Source organism: Oryza sativa, chromosome 7 (assembly GCF_034140825.1).
Source record: "Oryza sativa Japonica Group chromosome 7, ASM3414082v1".
Classification (NCBI taxonomy): domain Eukaryota; kingdom Viridiplantae; phylum Streptophyta; class Magnoliopsida; order Poales; family Poaceae; genus Oryza; species Oryza sativa.
In genome coordinates this window covers 16,199,273-16,214,505 of record NC_089041.1, presented here as the reverse complement: position 1 = coordinate 16,214,505, position 15,233 = coordinate 16,199,273, and the positions used below count along the sequence as shown (strand labels likewise).

Genomic DNA, 15,233 nt, shown 5'->3' with positions numbered 1-15,233 from the left:
CTCCTCCTTCCCACGACGACAGATGTGTGGCGGCGGGAGGGACGGCGACCACCACGACGATGACGACCATGGCAATTGGTGACGATGACCACGACGACCACGACGACAGGCAACCGGAGGGCCTCCTCCTCCTCCCCTCCCCTCCCTCTCCCTCTCCCAGATCTAGCCGGAGGGTGGAGGCGGCAGCGACCGCCGCGACGGCGATGGTAGGCGGGCGACGACATGTATTGCTCCATTTTGTTTGTACTGATGTTTCATATATGCATGTATTGATGTTTGTTTGTTGAGAATGAAGTGAGAAATTGATGTAGTGTTCTCTTGATGTTGGATCTGATGTGGATTTGAATTGTTATGGATTTGAGATTTGGGGATGTGGATTTGGGAATGCAGGTAGCAGCATGGAGTTTTTGCTGGCGGCTGGAGGCCAGCTGCATATGGTTTTTTTTTCTCAAACCGATTATCGCTGGCGGCCAGTATAACACAGCTACCAGTGAAAATCGATTATCGCTGGCGGCCGATAACCGCTAGCGAAGATTGATATTTTCTCTGGCCTTTGCTTTGTGGCGGCTGCAATTTCCGCCAGGAAAAACCAAAAATGGCCGTCACGAAAGATGATTTTCGTAGTAGTGATTAGCTCCCCTCGAAACATTAGCCCCTCTAAGGGATGATAATGGGGCTAATTTTTTATGGGGACCATCGAAAAGCAGCCCTATCTCCCCCCATCTCTCTCCTCTCTCTTCACCTTTTAGCCCTCAATTAACTCATGGATCCAAATATATCATTCTAGGCTAATGTTTAGCCTACCAATTCAAGACTAAACATTAGCTCTCAAAATTAGCCCGGTGCTAATCTTCTAAACAGGGCCTTAATATCGAAGGTACCAAATTTTGGTGTCTCACAAATTATAATGTTTGGTGACTCTTAGTACATTTTGAAGAATGGTAAAAAGCTGAAAGAAAGAGAGAGAAGATTGCTAAAGTGTTATTCTAAATCTGGAAAAAAAAGTATGCTATCATTTTTAAGAGAAACACATCTAACTCTAACAACAAGTAACTCAGCCCTAATCTGGCAGCGCTCCTACAAGCCAGGATATCTGTTATTCAAGAGTTGGATGTTGTCTATGTCGGCTTTACTATGCTAGCTGAATCTGGTTTTGCAGCATTCTTGTCGTTGACAAAAGCGATGTTAGCACTAATCCAAACTTGCATATTGTTTTTAGTCTTGCATGAGTTGCATGTAGATAGGCACGTGATATGTTTATGTTGATCCACTAGATAGATGCATATGTGTGTCATGTAAACAATGGTTAGTCCAAGCTTTGCATGTAGAGTTAGTTAGTGCTAGTGATTGGAAGATGCATGTGTTGCAGCATAACTAGCAACTGAACAAGTCTAGGGAATAAGAGGATTAGTGGCGAATTAGTTAGCTGCATGCAAGATTAGTGGAGCATGTTTGTGGCGTGGTTTAGTCAGCTCGGAGGAGCGATTCTTGCGCGTGAGACGCATAGATCGTGTGAGTGAGTGGCTCATGGTCGTGCGGGCGACCCGGTCGGGCTGTTAGCTACTCCCTCCGTTTCATAATGTAAGTCATTCTAGCATTTCTCATATTCATATTGATATTAATGAATCTAAATATAAATGTGGAAAATGCTAGAATGACTTATATTGTGAAACGGAGGAAGTAGCTATATGTGCATGTACGCGAGGCTACATAAGCCGTGTAATCATCAGTTTGTAAGTGAGTGAAGAAAAGAAAAGGCATTTGTTGCCAAGAAAAAACTTGTGTGTGTGCTTGTGCACTTCTGTGTGTTCATCCCCAGAGAGCTATTGTGTGTGTTTGTTGCTCCGTGAGTGTGCTGCTCACGTGAATTTGATCCTTGGCCAAAGCTAAAAAGCGACACCCTATTGTGGATGAAGCAAGTCAGCCAAAAATGCACCAAACTTAGCAGCCGCTAAGCCAAAAGATGCAATACAGTAGCAGTTCAATTCCTCAAGCCTCCCAAACCTAAAGGGGTTAATGAATGATTGGTTTTTGGTTGCATACATGGAATTCTTTTAGGATAGGAACCTGCAAGAGACATGAACCAGTGGAGCGTATTTATAATGGGGTTTGCTATACCCCGCAAAAAAGAAAAAAAGAGGGGGGTGGGGGTTTGCTATAGTTTTCCTTTTGCAAAGATGTGCTAGGATTTATTTATTGCCTAGTAATATGAAGCACAAGCTGACACCGAGAAGCACATTCAAATTCAAACTCCAAAACCCTACTTATACCTTTGCTATTACCCTCAAGGTCCATGCTGCAGATTCAGCCATTTGTTCACTTGCATGGTGATTTGATTTTTTTTATTATTATTTCTCTGGCATAGTGGCATTAACATCAATAAAACAACAAATCCTGCTCAAAGATTGGTTCAGCTAGCAGTAGGAGGACATATTAAGATACAGATTTTACCTAGGTTTTTGTTAGCACACTTTTCAAAGTGTTAAATAGTATATTTCGTGTGAAAACTTTCTATATAAAAGTTCCTTGAAAATATCAAATAAATTCACTTTTCATGTTTGAAATAATTAAATCTCAAATAATCATACGTTAATAACTTTCTCGTTTTGTGTGGCATCCCATAATCTTCATCTTCATTAGACGGGACGGGGTGAACAAAACTAGCCACACAATGTTGTCCTCGAGGTCCATTCAGAGTATATATAGCATAGGCGTGTGATCAAGCATTTTCTAATCACTCTCTTGAGTACTGACTGACGAACCATGCATAGAGTACCCAAGAACTGCACATCCACGGATGTACTGACCACAAAACTTGCATCATGGCATTAAATAATTTCACCCGAGACATGGATATGCTATAGAAATTATATTCAATTAGATTTCGGATGGTATCTTACCATAAATTTTGAAAAGTGTGTTCCCCGCAAAAAAAAATTGAAAAGTGTGGTGCGTTCCCCTAGTACTGAATAACAAAGCACCGGTAGTCACTCCCATAATGCAACTATACTTACATATGGAAACAACATATTAGTATCTACCACATAACCGAAAGGTAATTCCAGTTGTTGGTAATTCATAATTGTCGATAGCAAAAATCACTTCATGATCTGTATGTTTATATGATCCAGATTATTGATGAAATACTCGATTTCAGATTATTGACAAACTAGTTAGGCGCACGCTCAAAACTCGATCAGCAACACAAACAAGTAATTCACCTCAAATCCAGCGTTCATACAACTAAAAGCCAGGAGATAGATCATCTGATATCATCTACTGCTGATTCATGATCATCTATGGCGTTCGATACGGTCACTGTAGAAGCTTTCATGTACTGCTTCTATTTTTTCCACTACTCTTGTCATTGCCGATAGTGATGCCCTATTGTGGACAAAGCGAGTGAGCAGGAATCTTCACACCAGCTGAGCAAATGATGCAGCTGAAATCTTCGCAGCAGCTAAGCAAGAAATGCAAGATAGTAGCACCTCACTTCCCCAAGCCTCCCAAACCCAAAAAGGGTTTTATGAATGGTTGCTCCGTTTTCAGTTCGATATATAGGTTTTCGAGGACAAACCCATGGATTTTAATTTACTGCAGAAATCAGCATCCCTTGCCTAAGGCTGTGAACTCTCTATAAAACCAAAGACATTTGTAACACATAAAAGATCCATGCAGATGAGCCTTGGTCGCTGGCATGGTGATTTGATCTCTGTTCTGTGGCAATGGCATCAACATCAAAAGAATGCTGCCCAAAGATTGAACATCGAACTCAACAGTACTAGTAGCCACAATTCTTGTCCTTGTGGTTCATTCAGATTAAATGTATATGTGATGAAGCATGTTTTAATCATTCTTCGGTCTTTTGACTTATTAATGATACAATGAATACCCTTGAACTGTACATTCAAATGTGCCCCAGGGAGAAGTACTGAACCACTAGACTTGTATCATATGTAGCAGTAGGACACTGGCATTGTCTCTTGGAAATTTCAAGGAGATCATAACATTCAAAGATTTGGGGCTGATGGAAGTGAAGGAGCTAGTTGAGAAGGCCTCAATCATTTTGAAACAGTCACTCACGGAGGAGATTGAGGCAATTATTGAGAAGATAAAGGTAGCATTAATTTGGAAGTCATTTCTTTGCAAGTGACAATAAAGCCTCTTACCAAAGTATTTAGTATCAAATTTGGTGGTTAGTGGGCTAGAGGCTGCAACCTACCAATAAGTTCAACAATAGTGTGATTTTCTAAGAAATTATTATTATGTGATTTTGGATGTGGTATTTGCATAAATATTGTGATTACATGTAGCATTCTTGTTTTTTAGTAGATGATACCCCGCGCATTGGCGTGGGATATTTGAATCATTGTGGTAGAACAAAGGAATCACAATATAAGTTTACAGGACTGTACAATCAGAACAAAAGGGCAACTTAATAAAAACGTACATATGAATCCAATTCATGTAAAGCCATTTCTTTATAAAGGAATAAAATTTAGCTTCTACAATTGATGTAAACTATAAACAATCACCATGAATCAAAAAGAAATCTTGGTTTATGTTGTTGGTGATTACTCCTTGATGAACATATTTTATATGCCAAATACATTGAAATCTCGACCGATACTCGTTATGCATTACAATCAATCACCACATAAAAGAACTCAAATCATATACTTCAAATGGAAAAAAAAAAGCTATACTTTGCAAGGTAGTCCAGTGAATAATTAAATTGTAGAAAGACCACCAAATTAATTAAAATAGCTACGGTGTAAAATTAAAATACCTTTTAACTTACATGGATTGTTGGATGGTGTGACGAAAAATCCACACTCGGCCGATAATACCGGAACTGTGTTAACACGAACTAAGTCGACGAACACAACGGCCTAGGAGATCTGGTTAGTTCCAATGCAAGCCCAAAGGTTGATGAGATGCGGGCGTGCTAGTCAGTTTGATCCTGCAACTGACAAGATATACAAATAACAAATCAATGAGCCGATCGGCTGACAAACCGATGGAGTAATTCCAACTGATGCCGATACCAACCAATAGCGATAGGATTTTGAGCCATCGGTTATATGTCCAATGTAGATAACGATATAAATACAATCGGCTGATGATAATGCAATACAACAATAATATAATCCAGTAGAAATCAATTGGCTAACAATATGATAGAATAAGCACTAATCCGAAGGTTAAAACATACATCGGCTGGAAGTCCGATGTCATTAAATCCAAACGATTAAATAAACAGTGAAACCTTTGTTGTGATCGGCTAAATCCAACTTGTATGTAATCCTTATAAGCCGATGCAACGTCCAGATAACTCATCGGCTGAAACCTCAATGAAACCCTTGTTGGCAATCAAAAAGTAGGCTAGCGGTTATGGTTCTAAGCACGACTAGGGGTGATGCAACGCAAAGTATAAAAAGAAACATAATATCTAGACAATCAAGCCCTTGATTGATTTTCAGGGTGGTAGATACCTTAGCTAATCTAATCTGGTAAAGCAATTCAGCCGATACCGGCAGAAACCCTAAAACGAATATTAGCCGATACAAGTAAATTGAACTACCAAACTAGATTAACTAAGATATATGATAGATAGGTGCTTATATTGACAAGATCAGAGAGTCGAAGCCCTAGCCCCGCCGATGAAAATAGCCATGCATGACAAATATAAACTCGTCAAAAAAGTAGAAAAGTAAAAAAGGGTGGCAATGCGTCGAATTTGTATTGATCGTTGAGATAAATTAGAATGATCTCCTGGTGTACATATTTATACCCATGGGTAGATACTAGTCCTTTTTAGATAAGAAAGAAACTTTCCTAAAGATAAAAGAAAAACATAAAGTCCTTATCGGACACTAGAAACTAACAAACTCTTTCTAATTAATAGATAAATTGTCATGTTGCATCCTCCTTGAACTTGGTCTCTTCTGGATAATCTTCCTTTAATTGATTAATTTCCTTAACTGAATATAGCAGAAATCCGACTATCGGCAACTTGATAATTCCCATCGGCCGATTCCAGGACTCTAAAGCCGATACTGACTCTAGACCGATAATGACTTCGAGGCTTACCAAATTTCATTGTTAACAGATGGTCAAATATTTCATAAGGTCTCACAATGACAGTGATCAGTATCGAGGTGATTGAACAAACTTAGCTGCATAGTAGCGATGGAAACAAAACAACAATCTAATATCTGCATGGCAACCTGAAATAGAAAAAAAGAACAGGGAGAACTAACACAATGTTGTGCATATTAGAGAGACTCGGATAATATTGGAAGATACCTTTTGCATGCCTTGCACTGGACATAGGGGAAGCTCTAACTGGTAGAAACAAATTGGCGGATGGAAAAAATGATTCCTTCAAATCAATCGTATATTGGCATATCTCCTAGAACAAAAGAGACTGCAACTGAACATGTGGTGTGATCAATTTGTTTTTATGGGCTGGACGGTGACTTCTGAGCTCCTTTTGAGGAAAATTGTAGTGCGGTATTATGTGCATACCTATTAGTGTGCAGCATTAGTGGAGTAGTGTTTTACTTCTTGACTCCTTGATTATTTTGCCATTACTAAACACATCAAGCAGCGGCACCTGTAGAGGAACTGATAAAGACAGGTAACAATTTGTTAGGTTGAAGAAATCGGTGGCAGCAGTCCGTCTAATGACCGATAGTGAATAGAGAGTCTAATCTAACGGTTAAAACAATTCGAATGATACGGCTGCACCTCAAAGCAAGAAATTGCTATTAGCTACACTAAGTGAGGATGAACTATATAGGATTATATGATTCGTGTGAGATGTATGTGTTACATATGATGATTTGACCTTCGGAGTACTTTGTTGTAATCTTGAATCTATAGCTTCCATGAACAACAAGATACTAATTGCTTGTGAATATTTTGGATTTTTTTTCAGATTTTGGGCCATATTTTGGGAGTGTTTGTTGAATTTCTATCGTCATTTTCATGGTTTCTGATTTTAAAAACAATATTTCATTCGTTTTGTGATTTTTTATTCTTTACATTAAATTTTTTAATGGTATTACTTTGATAAATTGTAAGTACAAATCTAAGCCAGTGATTTGCTTAGCCAAAAATAACTTGCTTAATTAGCAGGGAGACTTGTGGGGGGATTGGGTGAGAGTATAGGGATCAACCCCATCCCCCTGGATGGATCTCCCTATGTGAATCCATCCATAGTAGCCCAACTAAGCCTTGGGTTAACGCCAGAATATGCAATGGAATACCAAATAGCAGGTAGAGTTGCTTGTCATTGTTGCAATGGTCTTGTGAGTTGTGGATTGTTATCTGCGTAATGCACGTATACCCACCGCGAGTTAAACTTGGATCAAGCTGACAAGTTGCTCCAGCATCGGTGATAAATATTCTCGTTCTCTCTATGCATGTATACGCCAATAAAAAGAAAATGCTTAACTCGATGAGTTGGAGCGTCCCATTCCTGATACCTCACATGCATATAGCGTAACAACACTGCAACAGTAATCCGCTGATCTTAATATTGGTTATTGCATGTGGAGGTTATGAAAACGATTCATTGAGAGGTAGAGAATTCGTAATTTCAGTAGTAGTATTTACATTTCAACATTGCCCTGGATTTATATATAGTGGTTTTGGAGGCGATGTAGCTTACAGTTTCTGTACGTACGTTTTTCTGTTTACTTCACAGACCATGGGTGAGTGCCAGAATTCACTATTCTTGTCCCTATCTATATCATGCACATCTGAATAATCACATGGCAATATATACCGCAAAGGTCTGAACTTGGAGGATGAATGGTGACCGGCCTTATTAATGACGATATAACTACCACGAAAAAAATCGTAGCATCAATGCTAAAATTGTGGCAATAGATACATGTTGTTACAATCTTAAAATCGTTGCTAGCCGTGGTAATAGGTTATTGCAATAATTTTTATTTAGTTGTAACAAATTTTGATATTGCCATAAAATGGATGTGGCAAAAGAATATATTGCAACACTTCACATCGTTGCAATAGATAACTATTACCACCACTCCATGTATGGCATTAGTTCTACATACCAAACTAAATATTTCAATATTAATTTATCATTCTAAATATTTTCTTTTGATATCTTGTCATGGCTAGGATTTGAACCCAATATCTCTCCCTCACGCGCGCTATCTATTACCAACTCACCTACGCATCACTTTTGTTTAAAAATACATATCATTCCATTTGAGCCTGTCTATCTGAGATTTGAATCATGAATTTGAGTATTTAAAATATTTCAAATGAAAAAGTCAAGTTGTAGAGCTCTAAATTTCATACAAAATTTATCCTAATCCGTGTCCATATGAAAAGAATAAGTCAAATTATGAGATGATAATTTTTTTATTTCAACGAATTTGTTGATCGTGGCAACAGAAAATAGTGAAAAGTACCATGTACTATGTAAATTGCCACATAAATTAAAATTGTGGCGATAGAGTATGTTTTTTGCAATAATAATGTTTTTGTGGCGATAGCTCATTTCCTGTTGCAACAAAAATATTGAATAAAACAATGATTGTAAATCGTTGCACCAAAATATAGTTATTTGCCATAGGAAAAATATCATTGCGATAGTATAATATATTGTCACTAATTATTTTTTATAATAAATTGGTGGCGATAGCTCAATTATCTTGTAAAAGGTGACTAGTATTGTCCATTAGCCAGATCAGCAAAAGTTCACCATAGAGCCAAGAAATTAAGCATCCTTGGGTAAAGATTTGATTGGTGTGTGTCAATCTATCTATATAACTATATAATTAGTGTAAAGTTAATGGATACGATGTTTAATATTTGATGCGGAAATTAAACATCCTATCATTTAACTTTACACTAATTATAAATTTTCTATAGGATACTCAAAATTTGTAGTATGTCTTTGTTGTTGGATACCTCAAAAATATGACACGGTGGGTAGGACACCCAAAAATATATAGTAATTTGTTGAGGGGGAACACGGCAACAATTATTTTTTTTTATTTTCGAGTCAAATGAAGAGAGACGGCACGCGTAAAAGATGATTTTGCCCCTCGGACTAGCAGGTTGTAACACAGCTAGGCCCCTACTTTCCCTCCCCAATCGATCCCCTCTCCAACACCTAGAAATTGTAGGCTGCAGCAACAATGTCCATAGCGATGGCCATTACAAGATGTTGGCCTAAGGGAAAAGTTGTCTTCCAAATGTTTGTCCTCTCGATTTGGCTCGAAAATGATAAAATAATTGTTATGAGTAAATTGCACCCACGGTACAATAACTTGTCAGGTAGGTGCAATTTGGTGTAATAATTTAAAAAATGAGCGTTAAGTGCAACAACTTGGCAAGAAGGCGCAATTTAGTATAAGAACTTTATAAGTAATCGTATAAATGCAACAATTTGTAAGGTAGATACGATTTTAATACAATAAATTAAGAAGTTGTGTGACAACTTAATTATTTGGAGCATTTTTTATATAAATTCAAATTTTTAAGTACTTATTTCGACAATATACTAGTGTGGATTTGTATAAACATATTTATATTTTTATCCTAATAACTAATAACTGAAAGTCAATCAAACTGGATGTAGAAATTATTATATTTCGGTTGATATTTGAGGAGTTGAAGAAAACAAAAAATTCTTAAACGTTACTGAATGTAAATTGTATGTGCAATATAATTCTCAAAGATTAAATTCAATATTATAAGGCTATGTATTGGCATATTGACATCGGGAAAACCTCACCTAGCATATGTTTAGCCAAATTGATCCACCAAAATACTAAATTGTCAAGTTCTTGTATTAGAACGCACCCACTTGTCAAGTTGTTGCACTCAGACGTTCAATTCTCAAGTTCTTGCACTACATCGCACCCACTTGCCAAGTTGGTGTACCGTGGGTGCAATTTACTCTAATTGTTATGGTATCCCCCAGTAGATTACTAGGAACATGTCCTATAGCCATGTCATATTTTTTTTAAGGTGTTCAGCAATAAAGATCATAAATTGTAAGTGTTCTATAGCAAATTTTGTCCTAATTATAATATGAGAGATACTAAGACTTGGTAGGTACCAAATTTAGCTCTCACAAATTATAATTTTTGGACTCTTACTGTACGTTTTGTAGTGCCATTAAAAGCTGAAAGAAAGGGAAAGAAGATTGCTAAAGTGATGTTCTAGATTTGGAAAAAGAGATGCTATCATTTTTAAGAGACATCATATGAAGAACAAACATATCTAACCCCTTTACAACAAGTACCTTAGCCACAATATGGCAGCGCTCCTACAAACCATGAGACTTGTATGCATTGTATCTGCCTATCTGGTATTACGGTGCTCTTCTCATCGACACAAGTGACACCCTATTATGGACAAAGCAAATCAGCAAAAAGAAATAGCACCAAACTTAGCAGCCAACGAGCAAAAAATGTAAGTTCAATTCCCCAAGCCTCCCAAACCTAAAGGGTTTACGAATGGTTGGTTTTTAGCTGGATACATGGGTTCCTTTTAGAAAGGAACATGAAAGAGACATCAACCAGTGGAGTGTATTTATAGCAAGATTTGCTACAATTTTTCTTTTACAAAAATGTGCCCGGATTTATTTATTGGCTAGAAATATAAAGCTGAAGCTGACACAGAGAATGGCATTCAAACTCCAGACCAAAACCCTAGTTATACCTGTGCTATTGCAGTTAACATGGTTCCTAGGCCATAGGGTTTTTTACTGCAGAAATCTGCATCGCTTGAGAATTCTATAAAACCAGAGATATTTTGTAACACACAAAAGGGTCCATGCTGCCAGTTTAGCCCTTTATTCACTTGCGCGGTGATTTGATCTCTGTTCTCTGGCATGGTGGCATCGGCATCCATAAAACCACAACTCCTGCTCAAAGATTGGTTCAGCTAGCACTAGCTAGGACATCGGCTAATCATTCTTGAGTCTCGACTAATGAACCATAGAGTACCCAGGATCGGTTGATTGATGAACCATGCATAGAGCACCCAAGATCGGCACATCAAATGTGCTCCATGGATGTACTACCACAATACTTGCATCAGATGTACTAGTAGAACACTGGCATAAATAATTTCAACAGACATGAATACACTATAGAAATTAGATTTTATCAGATTTCGGATGGTATCTTACCATAAAGTTTGAAATATAAAAGTGTGATGCATTCTTCCCCAGTACCTGTATAACAGACTGCCGGTAGGCACTCCCATAGTGCAACTTTACATACATACGAAACTATGAAAGCATAGGCATTAGTGTGTCCAGCCACATAACTGAAAGGTAATTCCAGTCGCTAAATACAGAAATTGTCGATAGCAAAATCACTTCATGAATGTATTTTACATGGCTGTCGTGCAACACTGCATTGACAAACCTGCCCATGCATATCAATGTCCACAGCAAAAGACATCAACCTCCTCTGCATCAGGTAACAATGATCTTGGCCTTGTCAGACACCCTCGGCAGAGCCAATAGCTTCTTAAGAACTTTACTGCCCAATGAAAAAGCCCTAGTGCAATCCACATTTATCTTCACTTCCTCTAAAACCGGTGCCCAGCTCAGTAGCTTTCCTACAAAATCAACTTCGTAGTCCAAACCCAGGAAGTCATTCACGCTTACAGTTACGAGGTGGTCCATTTGAAGGGTTAGATCTGCAATGCTCGTCTGATCTTGATCCCACAAGCTCATTGGCCCAAAATCATTATCCCATGGGAAACTCTGCACAATCAATTTTTAATCAACGTATCAAATGTAAATAGTACCAAAATTTCAGTCATTCAAGGAGATAAGGATAGAGATTGACGAATATATAAAAGGCATACCCATAGCTCAAGCTTTTTGAGGATAGGAGCATTCTGAAACAATGACACGGCCGGTCAGGATTTCCCTTTGGTCCCAGAAGCATATCTCTAATAACATCATCTCGAGGTGATCAAACACAGCAGGGATCTTCGTCATTATGCACCCTTTTGATAGATACTGCAACCAGAAAAATGAATGATGAGAAATACCAACACAGCATAATCAGGACAACATCATCATAATGCTGAAAATAACAATGAATCACCGTCAAGAAATAGCCGTTGATGACAAGTTTTTCGATGTCACTTAGGCTTCCCAATGCCTGCTTGAGGTAACTTTTCCCACCATGCACAACTGGAACAGATTGGTATTCTTGAGCTTTGTGCAGAGTGACATTTGCAGTCTCCAGATTAGGGGCATCCAAATGGAAGTCTTCATACTTCCCATCAACCTCTAGAATTTCAAGTTCAGGAGCTCGAATGTTCAGACAGCTGATGCCTTCAAAGGATTTCAAAACCAGCACAGACAACTCAGGGCAGCAGGAAATCAGATTATCAATGTCACTGTCTGTGGAGGAGAAATTTTCCAGGTCCAAAGTAGTTAACCACTCAAAACCTTTGAACATTTGGGGCAAACTGATGATGCAGTTCTTTATGTCCAGATGCTCCAAATCACTGATGGAGAAGAAGCATGATGGTATCCTATACCTTGACGCAGAGGTCAATTTGATTGTAACTGAATTTGGTGACTTCATTGACAGCTTGTGCATCCACCTACCAAATACGTCGTGGTAATTTTTGCTCCCTAAAATTGTAATCCCATGCAGAGGTCCCCTGTGGAGTGATAACGCCATATCGACCAATGTAATAAACTTGGGTGGTGCACTTGTTACTGAACCTTGACAGGAAGTGTAGGTGCAATCACACAGCAACATCTCTGGAATAGTAGTCCATGTGCTCCTCCAAACGCTTGACAGGATGTTAGTTCTGACAGCATCTTGAACATTCAGACGAGAGAGGATATCGGCTTTTATCTCTAGAGGTAGACTGCTCAATCTGTCTGACTTCGCGGCACGTCTAGACTTCACCTTGGCCTTCTTTGAGCTACCCATTACTTTGAAAATGCCCTGTCGTTACCAGAAAGCAGCAAACTTAGATGGGTATGCATTCCATCGCCAGCCTCGGAGGAAAAATAAATAATAGAAATCACAAAATATAGTACAGTGAAGTTGATTGAGGACAGAGTAAAGTACTGATGACTAGCCAGCATTCAGAGAAACAAGACTGGAAAATTTTTTTAACCGAACTTAACACGCCGACTCGTGGGTCCTTCTCTGAAAGCAACTCTAATTGTCAGTTAAAGTGTGTATAAACCATCTGGTAAGGAATCATTATCAACTATCAGCTGCAGAGATCAAACTTGTGCACAGCTGCAAGTATGGAACCACTGGATCGGTAAGCATAGCACAGTTTCTGCTGTTGAGATGAACCCATCAGACCAAGGATCAAGTGGCACAGCACATGTTTGGGGTATCACATCAAATACATATGAGAAAATCCCTTATGTACCCATGAATTTTCGCCCAATTTCTTCTGTGCCCCTAAATTTTGTCTTATCCCCTACGCACCCTTGAGTTTTCATTTTTATCCCTGATATACCCATTCCGTGAGTTGACTGTCAATTGACTGTTAGATTTTTCCAAAAATGTCTACATTACCCTTGTGTCTTACTTATTGCTTAGTACAGAGTAGTTGATTAAAAAAACATGGCTCTCAAGGTAAAAGTTGATTCATTTATAAAACCAAACATGCCATAATTACTTAATCTAAAACATAGATTTTTAAATAGGTTTCAAATCAGATTTGATGAAATTTATTGAAAATTTTCGCTGAAATTTAAATAAAAAACAGTTTTGGTTTTTCGAATTCCGAATAAAACATTTTTTGGATTTCATTATCTTTAAAAAAATGTTTGAAAAATTAATTTTGTTTTCGAAATCCAATGTTAATAATCATGTCCCTTTTTTTATTTTTAGGTTAAGCTTTTTTTATTAACAAGACTTATGTTTTTAAATTAGAAAGCATGAAGTACAAGCGAAGGGCAATATAGTCATTTTGGGACAATTCTAACGGTCAATTCACAGTCAACTCACAACATGGGTATAGAAGGGATCAAAATAAAAACTCAGGGACATACAGAGGATGAGGCAAAATTCAAGGGCACGTGAGGGATTAAGCAAAAAACTCATGTGTACATAAGGAATTTTCTAAATCAGTTGTCACATCACTGAGCAATTTCGACGGTAACCTGAATGGCATGCAGATGGCAAATGCATGAGAATCAGGAACGGAGTTAAACAAAAAGGGGAAGTCTAACCCTACATGAACAACTCTGCATCACAAATTTCACCCGGTAGCATTTCTTTCTTGCAAGATCCATCGAAGAACGGACAGGTTCTTGATTATGGCCACAACGACAAGAAAACTAAAACAAACCCTTCACAGCCCAGCCCCCATGGCGTCTGAATCATCATCAGCAGATCGCATACGAAAATTCTCTAACCAATCCCAGCCAAGAATCACACATCTAGAATGAACTAGCGTAGAAAAGGTGCACCATCATCATCATCATCAGTTCATCATCACCACACGAAGTCACGAAGAGGAGAAAGGGGTGGTTACCTAGAAGGAATAATCAATGGAGGATCGGTGGGTGAGGCCCTTACCAGGAGAGACGACGAAGAGGCAATGCGAGGGGCGCGGCCAAGCGCAGACGGGGAGAGGGAGGGAGGGAGGCGGCCGGTCGTACGGCGCGAGGCGGCGATCGGTGGCGGCGACGGCGAGGTTTTCGCTTCCCCCTCTCCGCCGAGAGAGGATGAGAGGAGAGTGAAGAGAGGCTGGGCCGGATAGGCGCATTTTGGGCCTCAATTGGATGGGCCCATATGTCGGCTTTGATTTTTTTTTTCAAACTTATTTTTTTGGTTTGGTTAAGTTTATAGAAAATTTGACAAAATCTATATTTCTTTTATTTTTCATAATATTTTTGTTTTGTGCTGAAAATATTATTATATTTTTCTATAAAGTCGGTCAAACTTTTAGGAAAAAGTGAAAATAGTCCCTAATATGAAATGGAGGGAGTACAATTATAGGCCAAATTTGGGCCCATAAAGTGGTGGGCTGAGATTTCGGTCCATCTAAAGGAAGGACACGGATGGACCTCCATCCCAGTTAAAAGGGGCCGACTGGACATTGACCGTACGTCCGTATTGCAGTCATGTGTTAGAATTTGTTTCTCTTTTTTTTAAGCAAAAACGAACAAGGTTTATTATTTTTGTTTCAGAAAAAGCAAAAAAAAAGAGAAAATTTCATAAAACTAC

At 38.5% G+C, this 15,233-nt stretch overlaps 1 protein-coding gene across 1 annotated transcript; it reads right to left on the bottom strand.

The window, feature by feature from the left end:
* Positions 1-11,142: 11,142 nt before the first annotated feature.
* LOC107276595 (F-box/FBD/LRR-repeat protein At1g13570-like) lies at positions 11,143-14,744 on the bottom strand. Its single transcript, XM_066312268.1, is given in 5 exon segments — positions 11,143-11,773; positions 11,878-11,931; positions 11,933-12,034; positions 12,123-12,983; positions 14,583-14,744. Coding segments are annotated over 4 exon segments (1,296 nt in total). The 5' UTR covers positions 12,969-12,983; positions 14,583-14,744; the 3' UTR covers positions 11,143-11,479.
* Between the last annotated feature and the right edge of the window lie 489 nt (positions 14,745-15,233).